At 35.3% G+C, this 25,774-nt stretch overlaps 1 protein-coding gene across 9 annotated transcripts in view; it reads right to left on the minus strand.

The window, feature by feature from the left end:
* Positions 1–25,774, minus strand: part of Smad2 (SMAD family member 2) — an 86,782-nt gene that overhangs the window by 54,990 nt on the left and 6,018 nt on the right. For 7 of the 9 annotated variants that reach the window (XM_046428304.2, XM_046428303.2, XM_046428302.1 and 4 more), the window contains one exon: positions 3,045–3,330. In XM_046428304.2, the coding sequence (XP_046284260.1) occupies positions 3,045–3,280 (236 nt within the window). In that variant the 5' untranslated portion in view covers positions 3,281–3,330. Of the gene's footprint in view, positions 1–3,044; positions 3,331–5,802; positions 5,941–6,589; positions 6,615–25,774 lie in introns of those variants that run through there. The other 2 variants (XM_058573962.1, XM_058573961.1) reach the window with 2 other exon arrangements.

The raw sequence follows: 25,774 nt of genomic DNA on the forward strand, positions 1-25,774 counted from the left end.
GGAGGAAAAGCAGTTCAATCACCAGAATGCAAGGCCTCCCACATGCCAGGCAAGTGCTCTACCACTGAGTTCCATCCTCAGCCTATTTATTTTGACACAAGGTCTAAGTTGCCTAGGCTGGCTTTGAACTTGTGATTCTCTTGCCTTGGCATCCCAAGAAGCTGGAATTATAGACGTGAATGACTACACCTTAGGGCAAGCTAACAGTTTTTGACAGACAGACTACAATTAACTCTAACATCTACATTTTAAAAAACACCAACACACATCAAAGGAGATAAACAAGCTTCTAAATTTAAAAAAAAAAAACAAAAAACCTTTTGTTAATGAACAGCCATCACTTCACTTTCATTTATCAGATAAAAGGCTAGAGGGAAAAAAATGTCTAATGATAAAGAAGCTATAAAAATATGAATAGATGGGCTTGGGGCTGAAGCTCAGTGGTAGAGCACTTCCCTTGCACGTGTGAGGCACTGGGTTCAATCCTCAGCACCACATAAAAATAAAGAAAGCTACTGGGTCCATCTACAACTAAAAACTTTTTTAAATATGAAAAGAAATCCCCAGAGCTATAAAAAGAACAGAAAATAAGAAAACTTAATGAAACTAGAGTGATTTCCATAGCATATATATACCTATAGTCACTTGTAACCGTCAGGCCACTCACTACCTGCTGTATCTCCTTGAAAATAGCTCTACCCTCGAGCTCCTCTGTGAAACTCATCACGCAATGGCAATACAAGCCTTGGATGAAGATGTGCAAAACCACACTCCATCTCCTTTTGATGCGGTGACAATCCACTTACTGGGCTCCTATCACTTCCCCTTGTGACTGTCTCAGAATCCATTTTTTCACTACAGTCTGATGCTGTATTAATCTGACTTCTGGACTTTCTCGACCTAAGATTCCAATGACTCCACCCTCACCAATCCCATTCAGGTTGAGTGTAAACTTCCTAGCACAGCCTGCTGGGATTCCTAACTATCTTTTAGAGTCATCTCTGCCATCTGCTGCTCCTCACTGACATTCTAAGGACACCTGTTTGCTGAGAAACTTTCACCAACTCCCCCTACTTCCACAATTACACAGTGATGCACTTGAGCCAACAGGCTTCTCCTGACTAATTCTGCCTCTACACCATCCAGATTCAACTCAGGCACAATATTCTCCCAGAAGGCAGCTTCCCAAGCCTCCTCTGTACATAACTCCCTGAGCATTTTTCTTTTATGACACCTACCAAAACTCAGAAGATTTCTTTTTTAAAGTTTATTTCCCTTACTAGAAGGCAAGCAATTCAAGAGCAAATTTGAGTTTGGTGAGGAAAATCATATCAGCCATGCAGTGGGCATTTAATATGTGAATGGTGAATGACCATCACCTACGCAATGAACACTCAGCAAATACAACCAAATTCATTCTTAGGCAATTCACCATCAAGTCCTGTCAGCTCGGCTTCCAAATTACCTGCCAAATCCATTCATTTACTGGTAGTACAGTCATGCCAGTCCAGCCTCCACCATCATCCTAATTGCCTGCTTCCATCCACCTCACTACACACATCCCACCCCCAGCATTTATCTCCAGGGATCAGTGATTTTGGTTAAAAAGGAACTGCTGAAATTCTTTAAAAAAAGGTTAAAATCTATTAAGAAATTTTTAGTTGCCTTCTCTATTTAGACCAACATCTGAACTCCCTATATGATCAAACTCTTTCCAAATTTTACACTCCACTTCCTTTTAAAATCTTTAATACAAAAAGCTATTTCCCACCAGAGGGTCTTTACTCAGGCTCTTTCCTCTGCTTAGAAGACTTCCTCAAGGAGCGGCTGCTCCTCAGAGCTCAGCTTATGCACCACCATCCAGCCAAGGCAGCTTTACCATCCCTTAGGCATTCTCTATCGTATCACATTGCACATACTGTCTTCTTTGCCCTCATTACCATGTCAAATTATATTAATTTGTTCATTTGTTTAGTGTGTGTATCTGTCCCCTAGGAGGGAAGGGATGTGTTTTGTTCATTACTGTATCCCCAGTGACTGGAAACAGTGCCTTGCATTCAGCAGACTATCCATAAGCATTTGTAAAACAGAAGAATAAACCAAGACCAATGACTTATATAAGATATACATGAAACAAGTAAAGCAGCAGCAATGGACAGTTAGTCAACCAAACAAGGCAGGAAAATAGTCTACCATGAGCATCTGCAAGCAGACAGGCTGGTGTTACTGGGATTTATTATCTACAAGCATCAGGAGTATATTTCTCAAAGCTCACTGGAAGCAAGTCAAGTAGAACAGTTTCACACACTATATGCTCACACACGACACTGAAAACAATCATTTTAGAAAATTTTATATTTTTGACACACACAAAAAAACTATATAAAGTATTGAAACATTTTTAAAATACCTGCCACTTAATTAAAAAAAAAAAAAAAAACAACTTCTAACAGTGGTACTTATTTGTAAATGATTAAATTTACATTCAAAACCTCAACCTTTTAAGTAATAGGTTTTTCCAATATAAAAGACTTCAAGACGAAGTCTCATTATTACATACAACATTTAAGGAGCTGCCTCATATACTGTTCTTTCTTGGCAGGAATGTTGCAACTCAAGCAAAAACTATATAAAATTCATTTTAAAAATCAGCAGCCTCCTTTAACTCTTTACTGACTGAAGTTTTGACCAAGGGAGGAGAAAACTATCAGTTATCATTTGCTAGAAATAGAAAGAGCTTTGAATCTTTATTCAAATATCCAACCACAGAAATGAGGATAAATTTAGGCAATGAAAATTTACTACATATATCTTAAGTCTTGTATGACTAAACCTCACTGTTCAAGAAAATGATTTGTAAAATAAAGAGACTTCACAAGTAAAATAAAATATGACAGGTTAAAAACAGTCATATTTTAATAATCACTGTTGAGGTGACTTGACAAAAATTCAGTAACTTGAACGAAAATTCAATAACTTTCCTTCAGGTTCCCAAAAGCAATTTTCAACAAGAGACCATCAAACTTCAGATCTACAACACTTACCTTGGTATGGTAACACATTTAGTATTACAATTTTGAGTGGTGATAGCTTTCTCAAGCTCATCTAATCGTCCTGTTTTCTTTAGCTTCTTCACCAGACTTTTCACTGCTTTCTCACACCACTTTTCTTCCTGTCCATTCTGCTCTCCTCCTCCTGCTCCTCCAGACCCACCAGCAGATTTCTTCCATCCCAGCAGTCTCTTCACCACTGGCGGAGTGAAAGGCAAGATGGACGACATACTCTTACCCAAGGAGCTCCACACTAGGGAAATAGTCTTGTGAATCTATCCTAGAAAAAGACATTGAAAGGACAATTTCAAGATCAACTTTAAAATCAAGAAATGATTACAATGTATTTTAGCAAACTACAAAGAGATACAAATTCAGATTATTACTTTCCACACAGATTTCCTTAAGTTTTCTTCACTGTCCATGAAAATGTTGTCTTTACTAATTTAAATGAATTGTGGTGACAAACAAGACAATATTACAAGGACTCAAGTCTCAGGCAAATGTAATTTTGCAAGTAAAACCAATCAGTGCTTTGAACAATTTTATCATTATTATCACTACTTTACTCATAACTCTTAATAATGTCAATTATTAAAAGATGTTCAACAAAAACAAGCCTTTTCACTTTTAGGATTTCAATCTGTTTTTGTTTTTTTAAAATGTTTTTTTAGTTGTCAATGGACCTTTATTTTACTTAACAACATACATTAAAAATGTACAACCCCACTTTCCCCAAAGCTTTAAATTTTCATAAATATTATAAAGAAACCCCTAAAAGTATAAGAAAAAAAATTCATCATGTAATGCATGTGAAATAAATCAAAAGAAGAAAGGTAGTCTATGAAGAAAAAAAATCCCTTGATAGGACCTTTAATTCAGTCTCAGTCTTTTCTAATTGGATTTTTTTATGAATGACAGTAGAATCTATTTTGATAAATTCTACTGTCATTCATAAAAAAATATATTTTGATATATTTACACAAGTGTGGAATATATCTTATTCTAATTAAGATTCCCAGTCTTGTAGATATACACAATGGTGAGATTCACCATAGTACATTCATGAGTTATGTCAGATTCATTCCAGAGGGAAGATTTCCAACTTCCTTCTCTTCCCTTCATTCCCCTTGGCCTGATTCACTGAATTTCTATTCTCTCCCTACCCCCTTATTGTGGGTTAGCATCCACGTATCAGAGAAAACATTCAACCTTTTATTTGTGGGGATTGGCTTTTTTCACTTAGCATGATAGTCTCCAGATCCATCCATTAACTGGCATTTGTCATGAAGTCATTCTTCTTTAGGTGTAATATTCCATTGTGTATATATACCACATTTTTTTTTATCCATTCATCTGTTGATGGGCAACTAGGCTGGTTCCATAACTTAGTTACTGTGAACTGTGCTGCTATGAACATTGATGTGGCTGCATCACTGTAGGATGCTGATTTTAACTCCTTTGGATAGACACTGAGGAGTGGTATAACTGGATCAAATGGTGGTTTCATTCCTAGTTTTTTTGAGGCATCTCCATCATACTGCTTTCCAGAGTGACTGCATTAATTTACAGTCCCACCAACAATGTATGAGTATACCCTTCCCCCTACAACCTCACCAACATTTGTTACTTGTATATAACCGACTTCCTTAACAAGACCCCTAAAGTGCAAGAAGTAAAATCAAAAATCAATAAAAGGGATGGTATCAAACTAAAAAGCTTCATAATAGCAAAGAAACAATCAAGAGCATGAACAAAAGCCTACAAGATGGGCGAAAATCCTTGCTACCTGTACCTCAGTCTTTTTATAACATATATTTTCATTTTCATCTAAGTAACAATGTACAAAGTGATTAAAGTCAAATATAGTTTGACATCACAAATATAGTTTCTCTTTACATCAAAATGAATTCTTTAAAATCTTTCAGCTTTCACTCTACTTTTGATATTTACACTTAAGTAACAGTCTTAAAATATCAAGTTTAGGTATTATCTAGTGATTTTCCTATAAAAAATAACTTAGCTCCCTTATACCACTTTCCTTTCTCCTACCATGAAAACAATTATCTTACAAATGTAATTATATAATCATGTATATAATATTGTAACTTGATAAGACATCATATAACTTTTTTCTCCATAATTAACTCATTTTGTTTTCTATACACCTACCACAAATTCTTCCCACACTCTTCCAGTCCCTCAAATTTTCCAGTCATAATGCACCAAAAATTGACTAGCTTTCTTATATTCACATAGCCCTCCCTCACACTTAGAGTCCTATATTCTCCCACTGCAAACTGAACTGACAGTCCTCTGACCTGTGGTATTACTGTTGTTCTAGGACCTTCCTTCACCTCTCTCAGGGCTGAAATCCCCCTCCCCTCTTTCTTTGGGATTGAAAACAAGGGCACTTAACTATGAGCCACTCCCCAGCCCTTTTTAATTATTTTTTTTTATTTTGAGACAGGGTCTTATTAAGTTGCTTAGGGCCTAAGTTGCTGAGGATGGCTTTGAACTGTGATCCTCCTGCCTCAGCCTCCCAAGCCACTGGGATTACAGACATGGGCCACCACAATAGTCTTGAAGCTTCTATTTATTTTCTTTTATTGGGGGGGGGGCAGGAGGGGCGGGGGGGGAGTAGGGGAGGCAGTGATTGAACTCAGGGATACTTGACCATGGAGCCACATCCCCAGCCCTATTTTGTATTTTATTTAGAGACAGGGTCTTACTGAGTTGCTTAGCACCTCACTTTTGCTTTGCGGAGGATGGCTGTGAATTCTCGATCCTCCTGCCTCAAGCCTCTCCAGCCTCTGGGATTACAGGCATGCGCCACGACACCTGGAAAAGCTCCTATTTCTTAATACCACATCTTCATCTTTCTTGGTTCACAGACTATACTTTTTCAACTGAGTATGTCATTCCTGAAAAAGATGTATGAAAGTTAAAATAATGTAGAAGTCTTTAAAAAGACTATGCTGGGGGCTGTGGCTCAGTAGTAGAGTGCTTGCCTAGCATGTGTGAGGCACTGGGTTCAATTCTCAGAACAACATGTGAAAAACTAAAATAAAGGTCCATCAATAACTAAAAAATTTATTTTAAAAAAGAGACTATGTTGGAAATCATTTTTACACATAATATTATTTACTTTTTCAAACAGCACTGCTTCTCCCTCTTATTAAAATGGTTAAAATGTGGTTCTATCATAATTTTATTAAATAAAGCAAATCCCAGATACCGTCATTTTACCTCTGTATAAATAGTACCCATCTACTAAGAATTTCTTCCCTAATCATTCATAGCCTGGAATCATCTGTAACCCCAAATTTGCCTGTTTCAAAAACTTTTATTTTACAATTGGTTGGAGTCAGAATCCAAAATGAAACCCACGAAGTACTAAACCATAGGGAATGAATAATAATAACCCCTCTGCAAGGGATGGTCAAGAACAGTGAAGAAGATTACCGTGATTAAAGTACACATGATAACCTAAGAGAAACTGTAATGCCAATTACAGGTACACAAAGAAACAACTCAACTTTTTGTTTCTTTTCTGAAACAGCGTCTCAATATTTCCCAGACTGGCCTCAAACCTCCTGGGCCCAAATAGTCCTCCTGCCTCAGACTCCCAAGCTGCTGGAACAAAAGACATGAAAACCACACCTGGTAAATACCTAACTTTTGCCACAGGCATCAGAAAACATTTCCCAGATGACTGATGAAACACCTGAGCTTCCTTTAAGTCTGCTTGCCATTCATTCATTCCTTTTTAAACTCAACAATTTTTATTTTGCACATTTATTATGCCTGTATTTACCTATTTGTTCCCAAACCTGCTCTGTGTTTTTTACCTATACTTTTGTACTACAGGCTGGGAAGAACGCAAGGAAGAGAAGTCCTTTATGGCAAAAAACTGGCCCAGCAAGGATGGGGGAGAAAGGGCAGAAGAGATCAACCTTCAGAGAATGATAATAAACAAAAGGAAAGAACAGATACTGGGAAAATAAAATTTACCTAATGTGGAAGAAAAAGTTAAAAACTGCAGATTCTTGCTTGAACAAAAGGTTAAATGAAAATACAACTGAGGGACTCGGGTTGTGGCTCAGAGGTAGAGTGCCCAACTAGTATGCATGAGGTGCTGGGTTCGATCCTCAGCACCACATAAATATAGATATCGTGTCAACCTAAAACCAAGAAATAAATTTTTTTAAAAAAAGAAAATACAACTGAACAAAATACAAATGCTAGAAGAACATTAAATTTAATTTTAGTTAAACTAAGTTTGGTGTACCAATGAAACTTCCTGATAGTTATGCCCAATAAGCAAGTAGAAACAAAGATCTCAAGATCTAACAGCTAAGTGGTAACACAGAGAGAGTGTTCAGGGAAAGTTACACTCAGGAAAAAATAATATGTATGAAGGAGTTATCGACCAGATGGTAGAAGCTGTAAGTGATTAGAGAGAAACAAAGGTGTCAGAAGTTCAATGGACAATTTGGCTAACATATCAGGATCACACAACTCTTCAGTACCAATGCTAGGATTTGAATCAAACAGTATGATGTCAGAGGAATAAGTTCTTAATCACGATGATATTTTGCACTGCTCATTATATGTAGATAATGTAGAGACCTAAAAATAACCACCATGAAAGCTTAAGGTCCTTACAAAGTTAACAAGGCCAGTTGCACCTGACAATAAGTCTATTAGACAGGATCAAAATGATGCACTAGCTCTAACCCCGTTTTCGGCTAAATTATCTACAAATTTAAAATCTGCTCAGTACTTACCACCTATAAGACAACTCAACTCACAGTAGCCACCTTTCAAAGGACTCAACAAACCTTAAGGACAGTGTCTCTTACTATTGATTGGTTAAGACTTGACTACTCAATACTCCTGCTTTACTCTCCCTATCCCATATTACTGATATAAAATTGTTCATAAATTCCTTGCATTAATTAATGACTACAGGATCTATACACATGTATCCTTTTTCATTCCTAATATTTGGAAATTTTATTCTATCCCCCGATTTCTTCCCTTCTCCTTCCCTTTTAATCAGTATTGCTAATTTATTATCAATTACACTAATATAATACTTTTTTTAGCTTTGTTGTTTTTTTATGGTAGGATTATTTTCTATTCATTAATTTCTGCTTATCTTCATTATTCCCTTACTTCTACTGTCTTTAAGTTTGTTGTGCTATTCTTTTTCTATAAGCTTTAAGAAAGCGTTTTCTTTTCTACTGCATAAATTTAAGGCTACATATTTTTCTAGTATTATATACTTTCTTCAAAGAACACAATTATTAAAATCCAATGAAACTTGTTGAGGCTTTGTTTATGATCCATGATATGGTAAATTCTGGTACAATGTCCACTACAAGAGTAAAAAGTATTAATTCATCATTAACTGTTCTAGTGTTCTACATTACGATTACATCAAGTCTATCGACCACAATGTATATATCTTCTATGTACCTGCTTCTTGTATCAACTTTTGAGAAATATACTCAAAATTCTCACAAATACATCATTGTGTACTTGTCTGTTTCTCCTTCTAATGCAGTCAAAAAAATTACTTCGGTTTATAGATGTTCAAACTGTTATTGGATACAGATTTAGGATTGTGGTAACTCTCTGGTAAATCAACACCCTAATATTATAAAATGTGATTCTCTTTAATGACTACTGCTTATAGTATTAGATCTTGCCTAATTTGTATAACTACAACTTCTTTCCTTCAGTTAGCATTTCAATGGTTTATCTTTTCCTACTATTTTCTCTTAACCTTTCCGAGTACTTAAAAGATGTGCCTCTCATAAAAAGCAACAGTTGGTGTGTTGCTATTTGTTAAGTCTGGTAATTTTTGCCATTTACTTGGAATATTTAGCCTATTTGCATTTTATTTAAGTTCTAATTTGATTGTATGTTTAATGATGCATTTTCTAGTCTTCTTTTGAATTTATCAAAATTAGTCATATTATTCAATCTCTCTATTCTCTCATTACACATTCTTCTTTTAGTGGTTACTTTTGATTAATTTCTTTATTCATCCTTCACTTTTTGCAATCTCACGCATATATTTTTATTATTTCCTCTATAATGCTAGAATCATAGAATACTGCTAGGTTATATTATTGTTATGAACACCACCTCTGGTTGGCTTCTGTTATTGGGTGAGGTTCTGCAGAACTTTCATCTCAAAGAATAGCAGGTCCTTATCTTCTTACCACCTAGATACAAGACTTTTGGTTTAGATGTTCAGTCTCTTAGTCTAAGCAGTTTCAGAATTTGACAGGGATTTTGAGGGGGAAGAAAGTAGTGGGTAAGATGAAAATCATTAGGGTGTATTTACCTCTTTCTCAAGGGTTTCCAATTCTCACCTATTGCTCTCAAGGTCCCTCCCATAGTGAATCTTTATCTCAAAGTCAAAGGACTAAAAGAAATCTCAATTTTCTTTTCTGAGATTTGATTCATCTTTTCTGCACAGTTGAACTATTGAATTCAGCAACTATATTGCGGGGTTTTCCCTTTTTTTAAAGGTCCGTCACATTTCAATTTACTACTTAAGCCCCAGGTTCCAGCCCAAAGGCCCCCTTCATCCTGTGTCCATAAAAAAAGAATGCAGAATTTTACTTACTTTAATCATTTTTATTTTGAGTTTTCTATCTTTAAATGCTTACTTTTTGTAAATTACATGGCTTTTCTAGCTGTTTTTTTAAGAATCTTGAACTACAAAGAATTACTGCAACCTATCTAGAAAAATTCCTTAATTTTATTTCAATAGTAAATATTCCACATGAGGAATCTACAAGTTCAAATAATTTAACGTGCATGAGTTCAATTTTGAAGTTAAAGATAAAACCACTTACTACTTGAAGACAATACTGGAGAATTAAGATTTAAAAATCTAACTCTTGAGAAATACTATAGAAAACGACTAGAGTGAAAAAACAAAAATTGTATCAGTTACATATTATCAGAGTATATATTTTAAAATATTCCAAAGAGTGGAGTTTCACTTCTCTGATCAGGATGTAAAGAAAATTACAACAGATTGTCACTTTCATTCTAACAACCAAAACCAGCCTGATATGTTATAAAATCTTGGTTTCTTTGAACCATCAAACAGCTAAGGAGGCAAAGTAACCTGAATGGAACTAAATTCTATGACACCTCGACAGAAGAGAGGCCCATGAATGGTCTCTTTCCTGGTGAACTGACTAAAAAGAGGAATAACCTTGCCACAGACGAGAGCAAGGAACAACCAGTCTACACTGTAATGAATTTTAGCGGCAACATGTACACTGACAAATTAGAATTCCAAGATCTCAAAGAGCGAACTTCATCCACCCCTTCACTCCCACAGGCCGTCACTAAGTGCTTGCCAAAGTATGCCAAAGGTTGAAGAACAGGGCTAGAAAGCTGCAGGAGCTCCTTTTAAAAGCTTAAGGTCCCCCCCCAAAATGTAAGGAATCTGCCCTCTGGAGAAGAAAGAGAGAAATCAATCCAATAAACTCCTCACATTCAACTGCCAAAGGTTGAGGTAGGACAGTACAGAAAGGAGAAAAACCTCACCCAGATACCCTGGATTTTGAACTGCCAAACCCTTGGGAAGGTATTACTTGTAGAAAAATACCTCACTAGTCATGATAGCTTGCCTGAAAAAGACCAAGTAACAGACAGCTGGAATACAAAAACAAGCAATTCTCCCATAGTCCAGAAAGCTGGTGGCTCAGAAACTGAGTAACCAAACCAAAAAAAAAAAAGGTTTTAAAAATCACACACAGACAGCAAACCTTGCAGAAAATAAAGTCTTCTCAAAATAAATTTAACTAAAGTTGCAACAAAGGCCAAAACGAGTTCAACTACACACCTTATCCACTTAGCCCATGTTCTATCAGACTAACCTGAGAAACACAGGGCTATTTTCTAGAGGTAATATTTACTTTAATCTCTGCTGTTTTTATATAAATGTTCAACATTCAATGAAAAATTATAACATAGGAAGTAATAAACATAGTCAAAAATGAAATTATTAATACACTCAGATCAGAGAAGGCACAGATGTGGGAATTATCAGACACAGACTTTAAGATAACTATAATAAAAGCACTAAAAGATTCGAAGAAAGTGATAGACAACATGCACAGCGAAAGAGAATTTCATCACAGACAGTAAAGCTTTAATATAAGTCCACAGGGAAATGCTAGAAATGAAAAATATAGTATAAGAAATTAAAGATTTCATTAAGTAGGTTTAACTACTGAAAGAAATGAGCAGTGAACTTGAAAATAGAACAAATTAAGGTATTTAAGTTGAAGCACAAAGAGGAAAAAAAAATGACTGGGAAAAATTCAGAATATCCAGGATCAAATGTCAACTGGGTTTATGTGACCATTTGTCTCAATTTGAGATATGGATTTAATGTAATCCTTATCAAAATCCCAACAAAGGTTTTTCTTTTTTTAAGGGAAAAAATACAGAAGTTAAAAAACAATCTAGAATAAATAACTAAACCCATCTTGAAAAAGGAAAAGGAAACTGGAAGACCTATACACCATATTCTCAAGACTTACTATAAAGCCTTAGTAATAAGAAGTATAAGTGACATAAGAAAAAAGGACATTATAAGAACAGAAGTCCAATAACAGACATTTTATATATTTTTTTTCAACCATTCTCCATTAAGAAAATAAGTCAGTCTGTTCTTCAACAACTTTTCAATAATACGTAAAATCATAAGCCTTAACCACTCTCTCATGCCATCATCAGAAAAAGGAAATTTTTTAATTTTATTTATTTATTTATAGTATTGGAGATTGAACTCATAAGTGCTCTACCACCAAGCTATATCCCCAGTCTTTTTTTGGGGGGGGGGAGGCGGAGGGGGGGACAAGGTCTCATTTAGTTGCTCAGGGTCTCACTAAATTGCTAAGGCAGGCCTCAAATTTACAATCCTCCAGCCTCAACCTCCTAAGCCGCTGCCATTACAGGCATGCACCAGCATGCCCAGCTAGGAAAATGCAAATTAAAACCACAATGCAGGTCTGGGGTTGTGGCTCAGTGGTAGAGCACTTGCCTAGCATGCATGAGGCACTGGGTTTGATCACCAGCACCACATTTAAAAAAAAAAAAAAAAAAAAAAAAACTAAACAAACCGCAATGCAATACTATTTCACACAATCTAGATTAGTTTAAAAATTTTATGATACTGTCTAATATCAATAAGGATGTGGACTTTATTACTATCCTACTACTATAACAAATTAACAAAAACTTGGTACCTTAAAACAACACATAGACTGGGGCTGTACATATCTCAATGGTAGAGCGCTTGCCTCATACATGTGAGGTACTGGGTTCGATCCTCAGCCCCACATAAAAATAAATACATAAAAAGATACTGTGTCCATTTACAACTAAATACACACACACACACAACACAAATTTACCAAAATTAGTCTCAATGGACTAAAATCAAGGTGTCAGCAGGGCCAGTTCCTTCTGGAAGGTCCGAGGGGAATGTTCACTTAGTTTATTCCTGCCCTCTTTACCTTTAAGTGGCTGCCTGCTTTCCTTGACCTGTGTTCCATTCCATATCCTCTTCTGTCCTCAAATTTCCCTCCACTCCCTTCTAATAAGGACACTTGTGATTACACTTAGGGCCTGTCCAGTTGATCTCCAGATCTCAAGATCCTTAATAAGATTCAGTTTCTGGTAACTAGGACCGGGATATCTTTGGGCACTATTATTTAGCCTACCACATGGAACAACTAGAAAACTGATAGAAATTAAATAATATAATGCCTTTAATGGGAAACTGACAAGTTCCTAAAATACTGAACATACATCTACCTATATCACAATTTCACTGCTAGATACATGTTCAAGAAAAAATTAAAACATGTTCACAACAAGAGACCTATACAAAATGTTCAAAGTGGGCCCCGTACACCTTTAATCCCAACAGCTCAGGAGGGTAAGGGAGGCTGAGGAAGGAGGATCCCCAGGTTCAAAGCCAGCCTCAGCACCTTTTATCTCAAAATAAAAAATAAATCAGCACCTTTTATCTCAAAATAAAAAATAAAAAGGGCTGGGGACGTGGCTCAGAGTTAAGCACCTCTGGGTTCAATCCCTGGTACCTCCAAAAAAAACAGAATGTTCAAACTGGCCACAATCATAATAGTCCCAAACTAGAAATGTGCAAAACAGCAAGAAAACAAAACAAAACAAAAAAAGGTATATTTGTACAAAGGAATACTACTTAGAAACAAAATGAAAGAGCTACTTATATACTGTACAACATTAATGAATCTCACAAATATCATGCTAGCCATGATTTTTTTATATATATATATATATATATATATATATATATATACACACACACATACACACACATACACACACACACACACACACACATACGGTCCAATTACATTCATGACTTAATGGGCAAAACTATTCCAATGAAGTCAAAATGACTGTCTCACAGGGACTGGGAAAGGTATTGGAAATGTGTGAACACAGGCAGAAGTACTTTTCTGATGGAACCTTTCTGGAGTGTTAACACTGTCCTCTACCCTGCTTTGAGAGGTAGTCATAAGTGAGTTATTAAAATTCATAGAAGTCAATATTTAAAGTTTGTGCATTTCATCAGATATAAATTACAATTTAAAAAATGAAAAAAATATCTGAAAAAATAAATGAAAAAGTTCCTAAATAAAGTTAAATAGATTACTTAACAATTTCTCAAAACCTTCAATATGCCAATGCATACTAAAAACTTCAAAGGGAAGGAGGCTGAAATTTTCTCAAAGATGTAAACCTGGCCAGGCACAATAGTGCACACCTGTAATCCCAGTGCCTCAGGAGGCTGGGAGAGGAGGACTGCAAGTTCAAAGCCAGCCTCAGCAACTTAGTAAGACCCTGTCTCTAAATAAAATATAAAAAATGGGGGGATGTAGCTCAGTAGTTAAGTGCCCCTAGGCTCAATCCCCAGTGTGAAAAACAAAATTTAAAACCCCAAACATGTAAGCCTAGAGGCATCTGCCCACAACATGTAGGTAGGCTCTGCAAACACATGGAAGCAAAATTTTGCTGGGAGAGAGGTACTGATTTGAAGACAAAATCTGAGAACCCAAATGACAACCAATAATAAACTTAACTGAACCATGACAGTGTAGTTGCTGTTAACAGTTATGCATTTATTTTAAAAAGTGTTAAGTATGCTATCAAAAAAAAAAGGACTGAACTCTCAAAGACCATTCTTAAAGTCTTACAACTGAAGATACTCAGTCCTTGGAGTAATTTGCTAGAAAACAATGGTCAGTATCTAATTAATAATCATACTCACTCCCCTCCAAAGGGAAAAATAATCAATGGATCCTCCAACTCAATTCAGGAGACAATCCCCAAAGGTTTCCCAAAAGAGGTAATATTATGCCCAGTTTCATCAACTTGGCTGAAGGCCCCATTTTCAAGACATAAGAAATACATATAACAATCCTGTACTGGCAGCACTGAGTATCCTGCTATAGTCAGACACTGAAAATATGGAAGAACTTTAAGAAATACAGCAGAAATGGTGAGAAAGTAAGGTTCGCTCAGTTAGGGAATGTTAAGTCAATTAAAGGAGCAATAATGAGAAACTGACAGGAGTCTCTCACAGCAGTCTAATGGTAGACTCTATTATAAAGCACACAAATAAGCACTTAAGTATATAAAGCTTCAACTTGACAAAACAAAGCCACACACAACTCCATCAGACACATGTGATAATCTACTAGCAGGCAGCTAAAGGTACACCTAGATACCTTTGGCCCCTGATGAATTTCTACTCAATGCCACAAAGTATGCTCTAAGGAAGCCAACAATACAACACCATGTGATAGTCCTATCCTAGTACAGAGAACATGACTAATTCAACCTTTGGAAGAGAGAAGTATCACAAAAGTCGCAGTAGAGCAGAAGTCTGAAGAGAAAGATAACACAGGAGGCAAAAAGTTCGGCATATTTTCTAAAGACAGGAAACATTTTAGGAGCTACAAAAATGTTCAGATTGTCACTAGAACAGAATACAGGAAGCACTGTGGTAGAGATGAGGGGGAAATAAGGCCAGCACAGATTTAAATGCCAAAAACAGAAGTTAGTGCTCTTGATAGGAATATTGTTATTTCAGAGATAATTCACACATCTTATTGACCAAATGGATGTGGCAGTTTAGGGAGAAGAACTCAGGCATCTGATGCAGCTACCTACTGTAACTGAGCAATATAGAATGGGTCATTAGTCACCATGTAGACCATGGACAGAGGAACAAAACTAAAGGCGAAGGCTCTAGGATTAGTTTTGTACAAGCTTTTATCTAGGGGGCTGTGTCCATCCCATGGCTAGAAGGCATGAACTACAATAGACTCAGGAAAAGATGCTAGTCAGTGCAAAGAGTGTGCCCAAGTCAGACAGAGGCAACTGAATCTTGAAGAAAAGCAGAGCAGCCAGTCTGGGCTTTGTTTCTCAGACTGTTCTGGCCTGTTCCCTGCTCCATGTCAACTTTATCCTTAGAATTGATACTCTTGGGGAGCTAGTGTGAGGGATCTCTGCTTCTTGTGAAAAACTGATAGAAAGCAAAATATAAAAAGAATCCACCTAAAAGTGCCTATATTTTTGGTTCAATTATTCCAGCCACAAGAATTTAGCCTAACAAAATGAATGAAAATTAAATTTTTGTATCATCAATAAAAATAAAAGGACTCCCAGCATCAGAAAGAATTTAATTTCTGATACACTTTTGTTTGAAGAAATGGTTCTTAGAAGTCGAGTCACATTTTTAGGGATCTAAAACTTTTCTATTAAACCTTTAAAAATTTTCTTCATGGAAATGAAAACAGTTTAAGCTTACACTAGATCATCTGAATGACCACATGACCCACCACACCATGTGATTTCAATGTACTATGTCTTAACATCAGTTTTAACCAATTTGGAACTAAGTAAACACATAGTTTAGATTCTTAAATTTTCCTATCTTAGTAATCATGGCTGCTTTACATCTAATTATCTCCAGACAATTTATAAATTATCATAAAATAACTTGTCAATAAAGCTAATACATTTCAACTGCTATGAACATTTATTTTAAATAAGTATTATATTTAGCCAATGTTTAAAATGTAAATAGACTGGATGTATGTTGACAAGGAAGAGCAAACAATATGTTGAAGACAAATGGAATAAGAAAATTAGATTTATATTAAGTAAATCATTACAAAAATGTGAATGAGTCATTAATAGAAGATACAGTTTTCCTGCAATAGTGTGGCAGCAAACTCACTTTATAGTTATTTTTTTTTCAACTTCTGCAGTAACGAAGTTCAGATGCTAATTGTTTCTACTTCCAGCAATAAATGACTTATATAATGCAGGTTTCAAAAGAACAGGAAGACTTTAATCTTTACTGCTGAATCAGAAAGCTTATCAAACACCACCTTAGTAAAACTGGGATACTCAGATTACTCACTGGAAAGTTTCAATTAGGTAAGAGGTCTGACTATCCTGATTTTCTAAAGCCTTCAAGTTATTAACAACTTTTAACAGTTTCATATATAGTATTCTCTTCATGTTTTATTAAACAGTTTTGTACATGCTTTTATCCAGGAGGATAAAACAGTTTTTTAAACAGTTCATATTCTTTGCAGTCTTCAACTGTGGTACTTTTGATACCACAACACTGAATATGTTATAAAAACTCTTCAAATTCTTAGAATGATTTTCCATTTTCTGGTGTTTTTTGTAATACTGAAATTTATATTTTAATTTAAATGTTTTATGATACCACTTTGATTTTAAATAGGAACAAAATCCCATTTTGACCCCCAATGTAGCAATAAACATTTATTCCTCTAGTATAAAGGTCCAGTAAACAAACTCACTGCAATGTCCCAAGCACCAAGGGGGGTAGGTTACTATTCTTTTTTTTTTTTTTAATATTTATTTTTTAGTTGTAGTTGTCAATACCTTTATTTATTTATTTGTTTTTATGTGGTGCTGAGGATCAAACCCAGGGCCTTGCAGTGTGCTAGGTGAGCGCTCTACCACTGAGCCACAAACCCAGTCCAGGTTACTATTCTTGACAAATAAGAACTTTGAGGCACAAAGGATACTTTGACTTTATAAAGAGAATTCACTCTAGATATTATTGTTCACATGTAGATTTCTTGTATGAAATTTGGTTTTCAGAAATAAACGGTGATCTAATCAAATCCCATAAGAATAGCCTATTTTACTAGCACTGTTAATAAAGGTTACTTGCAATAATGAATAGTCATTCCTGTCACTTATCAAATCCCTATTAAATAAAGGTCTGATTGTGGGCTTTCTGTTCTGTTCATTGATGTACTCACACTTAACACCAGTATCACAGAATTTTAATTAGTACTGCTTTCTAGTTAGCCTTAATATATGTCAGGGTGAGCCCCTCCCCCCCAGTTTTCAAAATATGTATTATTGGTTAAGTTTAGCAAGTTAAGTGCCCCCCCCCAAAAAAATCTATAGAACTTTCATTGGAAATGCCATTAATTTACATTAATTTGTAGAGAACTAAATATTTGTGACATCTAACATTTATATTACAAAAAAGTGATGTGTCGATTTATTTTGGACTTAATATTAATTAGTTATATAACTTTTCCATGAAGTTCTCACACACCTGGTTAAATCTATTTCTCCAGGAACCTTTGTACTATGAATGAGAGGTTTATTAAAACAAACTAAGGGGTTGGAGGCATAGCTCAGTGGGTTCAATCCCCAGCACCCAAAATAAATAAATATTAGGTATTTCAATAATAATTATGTTGAATATACATGATGTTCCACCCAGCTATCAAATCTTAGTATTTTGTGGTATTTGATCAGATGTCAGAAGTAAAGACACAGCTAAAGTCCCCTATGTATGTATACTTTTCTGATCCCATTTCCCTCTGGCTTACTTCCCAGAGATAACCACTATCCTGATGTTTTGCCATGGTTAGCATTTTGTACATGGTATATCCAAATATTAAAGTTTTGCACACTTTGTAAATTTAAATGAACATTTAATAATGTTGTTTGTGCTCTCTTCACTCAACAATCCATGCTGATATCTATATGATCCTAAATCCTGGTCATACATATTAGCTAACATACAGCATTCCATCATAAGACTATGTCATAGCCCACTGTCCCTTCTCCTCTTGATGACTATTAGATTTCCAGTTTTCCACTTTCACAAGCTGTCATGAACAGTCTTGTATATAGTTTTAAACACTGTGTGAAAGCTGTTCTAATGCAGAAACTTTCCAATTTCTTATCCGAAAGAGCCCCATAATGAGAAATATGTTTTAGATGGCAACCTAGTACACACATACACACCCTTTAAAAAAGACATTTACCCAAATGTAGTACACTATTTCTCTAAACTAAGGATCTTGAACCATTAGTGAGCACGAAATCAATGTAGTTGACCCTGAGACATATCTGTAAAAGATAAAATAAAATAAAGCAAAATATAGAAAGTAGGGCCTTTTTTTTTTTTGGGGGGGGGGCATGGGAGGGGGGGCATGGGAGTTGGGACACGGTCTTTGTTGCCCAGGCTGCTGCACTTGAAACTTCTGAGCTCAAATGATACTCCCACTTCAACCTAACTACAGGCATGTGCCACCATACCCAGTTAGAAAAGAGAACACTTTAATTAATTCAGTTTTTGTCACATGTCAGTTATACATGCTACATATAGTTTCAGTCAGCAAGTGACTTTTGATGGCCTTTTATATATTTAGTATTTCCTCTTAATGCTGAAATTATTTTAATCTTATTATGAACATTTGCATCTTCATAAAAAATCCTTTTATATGCTGTGATATTCTACAAGTCACAGGCTAACATTTTGCTTTTTTACCTTTAGTAATCTAACCTACTTGGGAATTTTTTTTTTCATGTATAGTGTGAGGTTATCTTTCTTCTCCCCAACACCTATATCAAAGTGCATCAGCACCATGTATTGAAACTTTCCCCTATTAATTTATGATACTACTTGTGTTTTAAGTTCATTTTACTCTATTCATATATCTGAGGCAGATACATACCATCATGTCTTTTTTTTTTTTTGAGTTGTAGATGGACATGATACCTTTATTTAATTTATTTTTATGTAGTGCTGAGGGTCAAACCCAGGGCTTCAAACATTCGAGGCGAGTACTCTACCACTGAGCAACAACGCCAGCCTACCATCAGGTCTTCACCACTAAAGCTATATACTATGACTGACATCTAACAAAGTGAATTCCCTTTCACCTGCTTGCATTTTAATTGGAATGACAATGAATTTATAAATAAATAGAGGAAAACAGACATCTTTATGATATAGTCTTCCCATGAACACAAGCGTCTCTTCTTATGAATTATATGAGTCTGAAAATTTTCTCCATTAAGGTCCCATGCATGTTTTGGTTTTCTTCCAAATATTTTCTAGTTTGAATTGTCACTTTAAATCGCTTACATTTTAAATTTAAATTTTATTAGTTGCATGCACACAGATGCATTGATTCATACACTGGCTTTTTAAAAATTAATTTTATTGTGGTATAACTTACATACTGTAAAATGCAAAGATGTTAAGTCTGCAGTTTGATGAATTCTGACAAATATTTCTATCCATATAACCAGCATTCCAATCAAGAGAGAGAACATTCCCATCATCCTACAAAGTTCCCTTGCATCTTTTTTCAACCAAACTTTCCTATCCTATATACTACTGATACCATTTTTAACACATCTTAATTTTACCTGTCATAGAAATTCATAAGTGGAATTCCATTTGTAATCTTCTGTTTTCTTAACTTTCTTTCATACTTTTATATTTCTAGTTTAACAAGAATTTCTGTCATCAACAAATTCTGTTTTATCATATGCTTTTCTTCCATCAAGATTATCAAATGGATTTTCTTATGTGTTAATGTGATAAATTTCATTTACAGGTTTTCTGTTTAATCATCCTTACCTTCCTAAAACAAAACCTAATTAGTCATAATACTTGTGTTAGCAGTTACATACAATTTTCATTAGTGAGATGTGACCTCTATGTACCTGAAACCTATGTACCCTCTGTGACTATCTAGTTGGAGAATCAAGATTATTGTAGCCTGGAAAAATGACTTTTTTCTATTATTTTCTATAACATTTTATATAAGATTGGAATGACTAAATCCTGCTTGACAGTTCTTACCCATCTGGAGTTTTCAATTAGTGTTTGGTGTTTTGTTTTGAGATATTTTAGAATATTTCTAACAAAGAATTTAAGTTCTTAAACCACACAAATTTCTAATTCTTATTAAAATATTATTTTGCTAGAAATTGTTTCCAAATTGAAAGGAATTTAAAGCTGTACTCAGTATTCTTTATTTGTCTGCAAGAATACCTCTTTTCATTTCTAACAATTTGTACCTTCTTCTCTATCAACCTTGGAAAATTAAGTCTTTTAAATTTAGCACTTTTGGTCTAGTTGATCTATTGTCTGTTTTATTAACTGCTTTCAACATTATTATTTCCTTTCTTTTCCTAACTCATTACATTCTAAATTTTTTTCTAATTCATCATATGGTCAGTCATTAATTTTCAGTTACTTACTTACAAAATACTTCAGGTCCTAAGTTTCTCATACAGGCAACTGCACTGTTGCCACATCCCAAAGTCCTTTCTTTTTGTTTTTTTGTTTTTGTAGTGCTGGGGATTGAACTCAAGGCCTTATGTACAGTAGGCAAGCACTCAACCATTCAGCTTCATCTCCAGCCCTATTCCAACTTTGATGGGGATAACATTTTCATCATTCTATTCTAAGTATTTATTTTATTTTCACTGAGTTGCTCCTCATCCCATAAATATACATAGCATATGTATTTACTACAACTAGAAATTTGGAGATTTCATTGCTAGCCTCCGATTATGTTACTTAACTTTTCTGCACTGGGATCCAAGGAAATAATTTGTAAGGTATTTTCAAATGTCAGCACTTGAAGTGTCTAGAACATAATCAATTTTTGTAAAATTCTATGAGTACTTCAAAGAATACATCTTCTCAATTACTGGGTGCCTGCTAACTGTACAATCTTGTACACCTTGTTGTGTTTTTGTTTTGTTTTGGATGATGAGGATTGAATCCAGAACTTCAGAAACACTGAGCTATACTCCCAGTTCTCATGTAATTTTTCTAACCTATTTTAATTTACTTGGAGGTACATTAAAATTTCCTACTATGATTTGTATATTTATCCTTAAAATTCTGTCAATTTGAACTTATGATCACACCTAGTATATCTTTTCTATTCCTCTACTCTTTGGGGTGTCTTTACAAATAGAGTATCTTTGATCCAAAAATCCAAAATGCTCCAATCTTCTGGCCAATGTGATGCCACAAAAAAAGTTTCACACCTGACCTCATATTTTGTCATAATCAAAATGCAAGCACACTGAAAACAGTGTATAACATTAACTTCAGGCTATGTGTATAGGGCATATATGAAAAAGAAATGAATTTTGTATTTAGATCTGGGTTTCATTCCCCCAAGAAATCTACATATATAAAAACATTCCAAACTCTGTAAAAAATTCTTATATACTATGGTTCCAACCATTTCAGATAAGGCATATCCAACCTGTACTAATAAAAAGCATTTAGTTGAATTTTGAAATTTTTTTAATTTAATAAATGTAATCTAAGTTATTTACATATAATTTTTGTAATTACAGAATTATATATGGGGCATATGGATATACCTGCTTATTTTCTATCTTATTTTGTGTTTTCTAATTCTTATGCATCTTTTTTCTCCTTCCCTACCTAATAATCAAAATTTTCCTCCTTTCCATCCCCTCACCCTCAATGATGTGGAATTATACATTCTATTTCAATTCTTCAGAAGGTTACTCATAATTTTCCTAATGGAAAACCTGAACTTAACAGTGGGTTGTAGGTGAAGATATGAGCCTATTTAAAAATCATAATAAATAAAATAAAAGTCATAATAAAGGAACCAGGCAGAAGGTACAACAGTATCCCTGGAATGGCAGGTTATCTGGCTATCATCAATTCCAGCTACTCCAGAGCCTGAGGTGGGAGGACAACTTTAGTCCACAAACTCAAGACCAGCCTGGACAGTCCAGCAAGAACCACACAGTAAAGAAACTTTAAAAGAAAACAATCTCCTGAAGATAAGAAAAAGAGGTAAGGAAAAAACTAAAATAAAATTCAGATAGCTGGAAAAATGAATAAACAGTAACTGCAAACAAATCAGAGAATATTAACTCCTCTAGGCTAGCTGTTGGGAAAGCTGAGAAACATCCTGATTAACAGAATCCTCAAAATGTTTGAACTGAAAAAACCAGTTATAACAGAACTAGGAGTCAAGAGGCAGGAGGAGATAAAATGGGCAGAACTGATTAAGAGCTATTTGAAAAGGAATTATATCTTTGGATCCACTCCCCCACCCTCCCACTCTCTCTGGGTGACCGCCCCTAGCCTAATGTTTATTCCCTGCAGAAGGAACAAACAGTATCCCTGGACTAGAAGGTTGCCTCACCATCATTAGGAAGAGAAACAAGAGTAAAAGAATATAAGCATACGGTATACAATGCAGATTCCCAACCCCCTTCTCCTGCTGGGTTCTATTTCCCAAATACCAGTAGCCTAGTCAGACCAAGACTAGGGTACCTGAGTAACCCAGGAGAAATAATACAGATACTAATATTGAGAGTTTACCAACAAACAGCCCACTAAGATCCTGCTACAATGAAAATGAAAGGAGACAGCCTCACCCACATCTCCAGTTCCTGCTTAGTTTAACTCCTAATTAAAGATTCAGTTATCTTGAGGAAAAATCACAAACAAAAACAGAAAAACCAATTTCAAGAAATGAGACTACAGAAAGGAGGTACTTTTTTTTTTATCATCAATACAGTCAGTATAATAAGAAAAAGAAAGCAACATTGAAACAAGAGCAGTATGCTCCAAGAAGCATCATAGACTAAAGAACAGCTTCTTAGGAAGCCAGATAGCTCATGACAGCAAAAATAGTACTTTAAAAAAAAAAAAAAAAAAAGGCAATAGTAGAGGCAAAAAATTAAGTATAGAAAACCTCCCAGAAAGTAGAAAAGAAAAAAGAAAAACAGTAAAGAAAGGTGAAGAAAACTGGAGGATCAGTTTGAGCTATCAAGTGCTCAGATAGGAGTACCAAAAAGACATCAAGAGATAAAGAAGAGTAGGGGAGTCTAATTGAGAAAAACATCCTGAATTTAAAGACATAAGTTTCCAAAAGAAAAGGGCCCATCAAACCCCTGGTACAAGGGAAGAAAGCCCACCTGTATCAAGGCAAGTAGCAGTGAAACCTCAGAAAGCTGAGGACAAAGGCAGAACCTGAAGTTTTCAGGGAGAAAAAATAGGTCATATAGAAAAGAATCAGAATGGCTTTGGTTTTTCTCAACAGTAACACTGTAAGTGAAGTCAATACAGCAATGTCTTCATAATCCTGAGAAGAAAAAAAGAAGTTACTTCTAAACTCCTATGACCCAGTTAGGGTAGAATAAGTCATTTTCAACCATGTGATATCTCCAAATATTTAACCCCACACTCTCTAGAAAGGAAAAGTCCTGAAAAAATGTGTTTCGTGGGGGAAAAAAAAGGAGTAAACCAAGAAGAATTACGAGGTTTAACAAAGGTGAAAACTGAAGAAAATCTATGCTACAAAGCGAAGGGTTCCCAGGATGACTGCTGTCTATCAGATGCACAGGCAACCAGTAAAATCTCTCTCAGACGAAAGAGAAGACTTTACATATATTTTATCTAATATTTATATGTATATGCAGAAAGAGGAATGGGCCTAATCTATGTCTGTTCTAGCATATTTGTTTGTGTCACTAGAAATTTAGTCAATGCTAGATATGGTGATGTAGGCCTATAATCCAGCCAAGAGGATCACAAGTTCAAGGCCAGCCTCAACACCTCAGTGATGCCCTAAGCAACTTGGTGAGAGCCTGTCTCAAAAAATAAAAAGGACTGGGGATGAGACTCAGTGGTAAAGCACTCCTGGGTTAAATCCCCAATACAAAAAAAAAAAGAAAAAAAATTTAGTCAATAATGACAAACACTGATCCAAGTAGTACTGTCATTGAGAAAAGACTGCTAAACCTGGCAGCTGATCTGGAACAGCAGTGGGAAGAGGAGCACGAAAAAGACTAGCAAAAATGCCTCACAAAGTTGAAATTACAAACAGAAAATACAGAAAGCAAATACCTTTGAAAAGGGACAGAGGGAAAAGAAGTTTCAAATATATTCAAGTTGTACAAAAATAACAAAATATTCCCCAAATAACTACGGGAATTTTCGTTTCAGGGGAAAAAAATTAAATAATTCATAGTCAACATAAAATACTTGAAAATATGATGGTACTGCCTCACAGAACATCTAGTTTCCCTGGAAAGACTATAAAGTTACTATATTAGATTATTGACAATCTATGTCCAAACACACAGAGATAAAACGCATCAGTAAATACCTGAAATTTCACAACTACTAGTCAAAAAATCATAGGTAATCGGGACAAAAAGCAGCATTAAAAAAAAAAATCACAACACATAAAGTCTAATTGAAAAAAAAAAAAAAAAAACAGATTTCTCAATTCTCACTGTAACTATGTTCTTTCCAAAGTTGTAAGCTAGTAAGGAAAGACACTGCCAACTGGAAAACTAAGTTGGCCCCATGGTGAACAATGGATAATGTGTGCCTTTTAAACAAAAGCAAACAGAAAACATTCATGTGCTCAACTCTATGAACTGTCAAAATCTAATGTGAGTTTGTACTTAACCATAGAAGCAAGTAGTTCAGACTACCTGTTCTATGCTCAAGTTATACGTCTTTCACCTTTAATGAGCTCAGCGGCATCTGTAGCTCTATGATCAGCTTGTAAACACACAACTTACATATTGATTTATCATTCCCAGATTATAAATAATCATCCATCACAAGACTACCCAGGTCCAGACTCAAATCAACCGGAGTATTAAGCACCCCAATGGCCCTTTGAACTCCCAGTCATCTTGCCTCTCTAAACAGATCTGGCACCCGCATCAAGTCATGTGAGTTAGGTCCTCGGGCTGTAAAAGTTTCATTAAGTCTAGAGTAGCACTGTCCAACAGAACTTTCTATGATGATGGAAATGTCCTTTAACTGTGCTGTTACAGCACCCATTTGCCACATATGGCTCTCCAAACTTAGATTAAAATGAATTAAAACTTAATAAAATTTAACATCAGTTCCTGAGTCACAGTAGCTGCATGTCAAGTGTGAAATAGCCACATTTGGCCAGCAGCCCCGGTTAGATACAGCAGACTTCTCTAAGGCCTAATAATGCTCCCCAGTGGTGCTTCAAAGACTTCCTAGGTGCTAGAATGAGAAAACTATCACGATCACCCAGTGCTACTGCAACGGCCCATTTCCCCTCCCAAAAAAGCTTTATATCCTCCCACAAAAAAAGTTTTATTTTTTATCTTTTTTATATTTTGCAGTTCTGCATAACATTTCTCTTAAAGCTTTCTGGTTGCTGCTATATGCACAGATGTGCATGTGCTTAAAAATATGAAAATTATTACTTTAGAGCAGAAGTAACCAATGCACAAACCTCAAGCCACAG

Source organism: Marmota monax, unplaced genomic scaffold, assembly GCF_021218885.2.
Source record: "Marmota monax isolate L192 unplaced genomic scaffold, Marmota_monax_Labrador192_F-V1.1 WCK01_AAM20220418_F8-fsc00031, whole genome shotgun sequence".
In the NCBI taxonomy this organism is placed as follows: Eukaryota; Metazoa; Chordata; class Mammalia; order Rodentia; family Sciuridae; genus Marmota; species Marmota monax.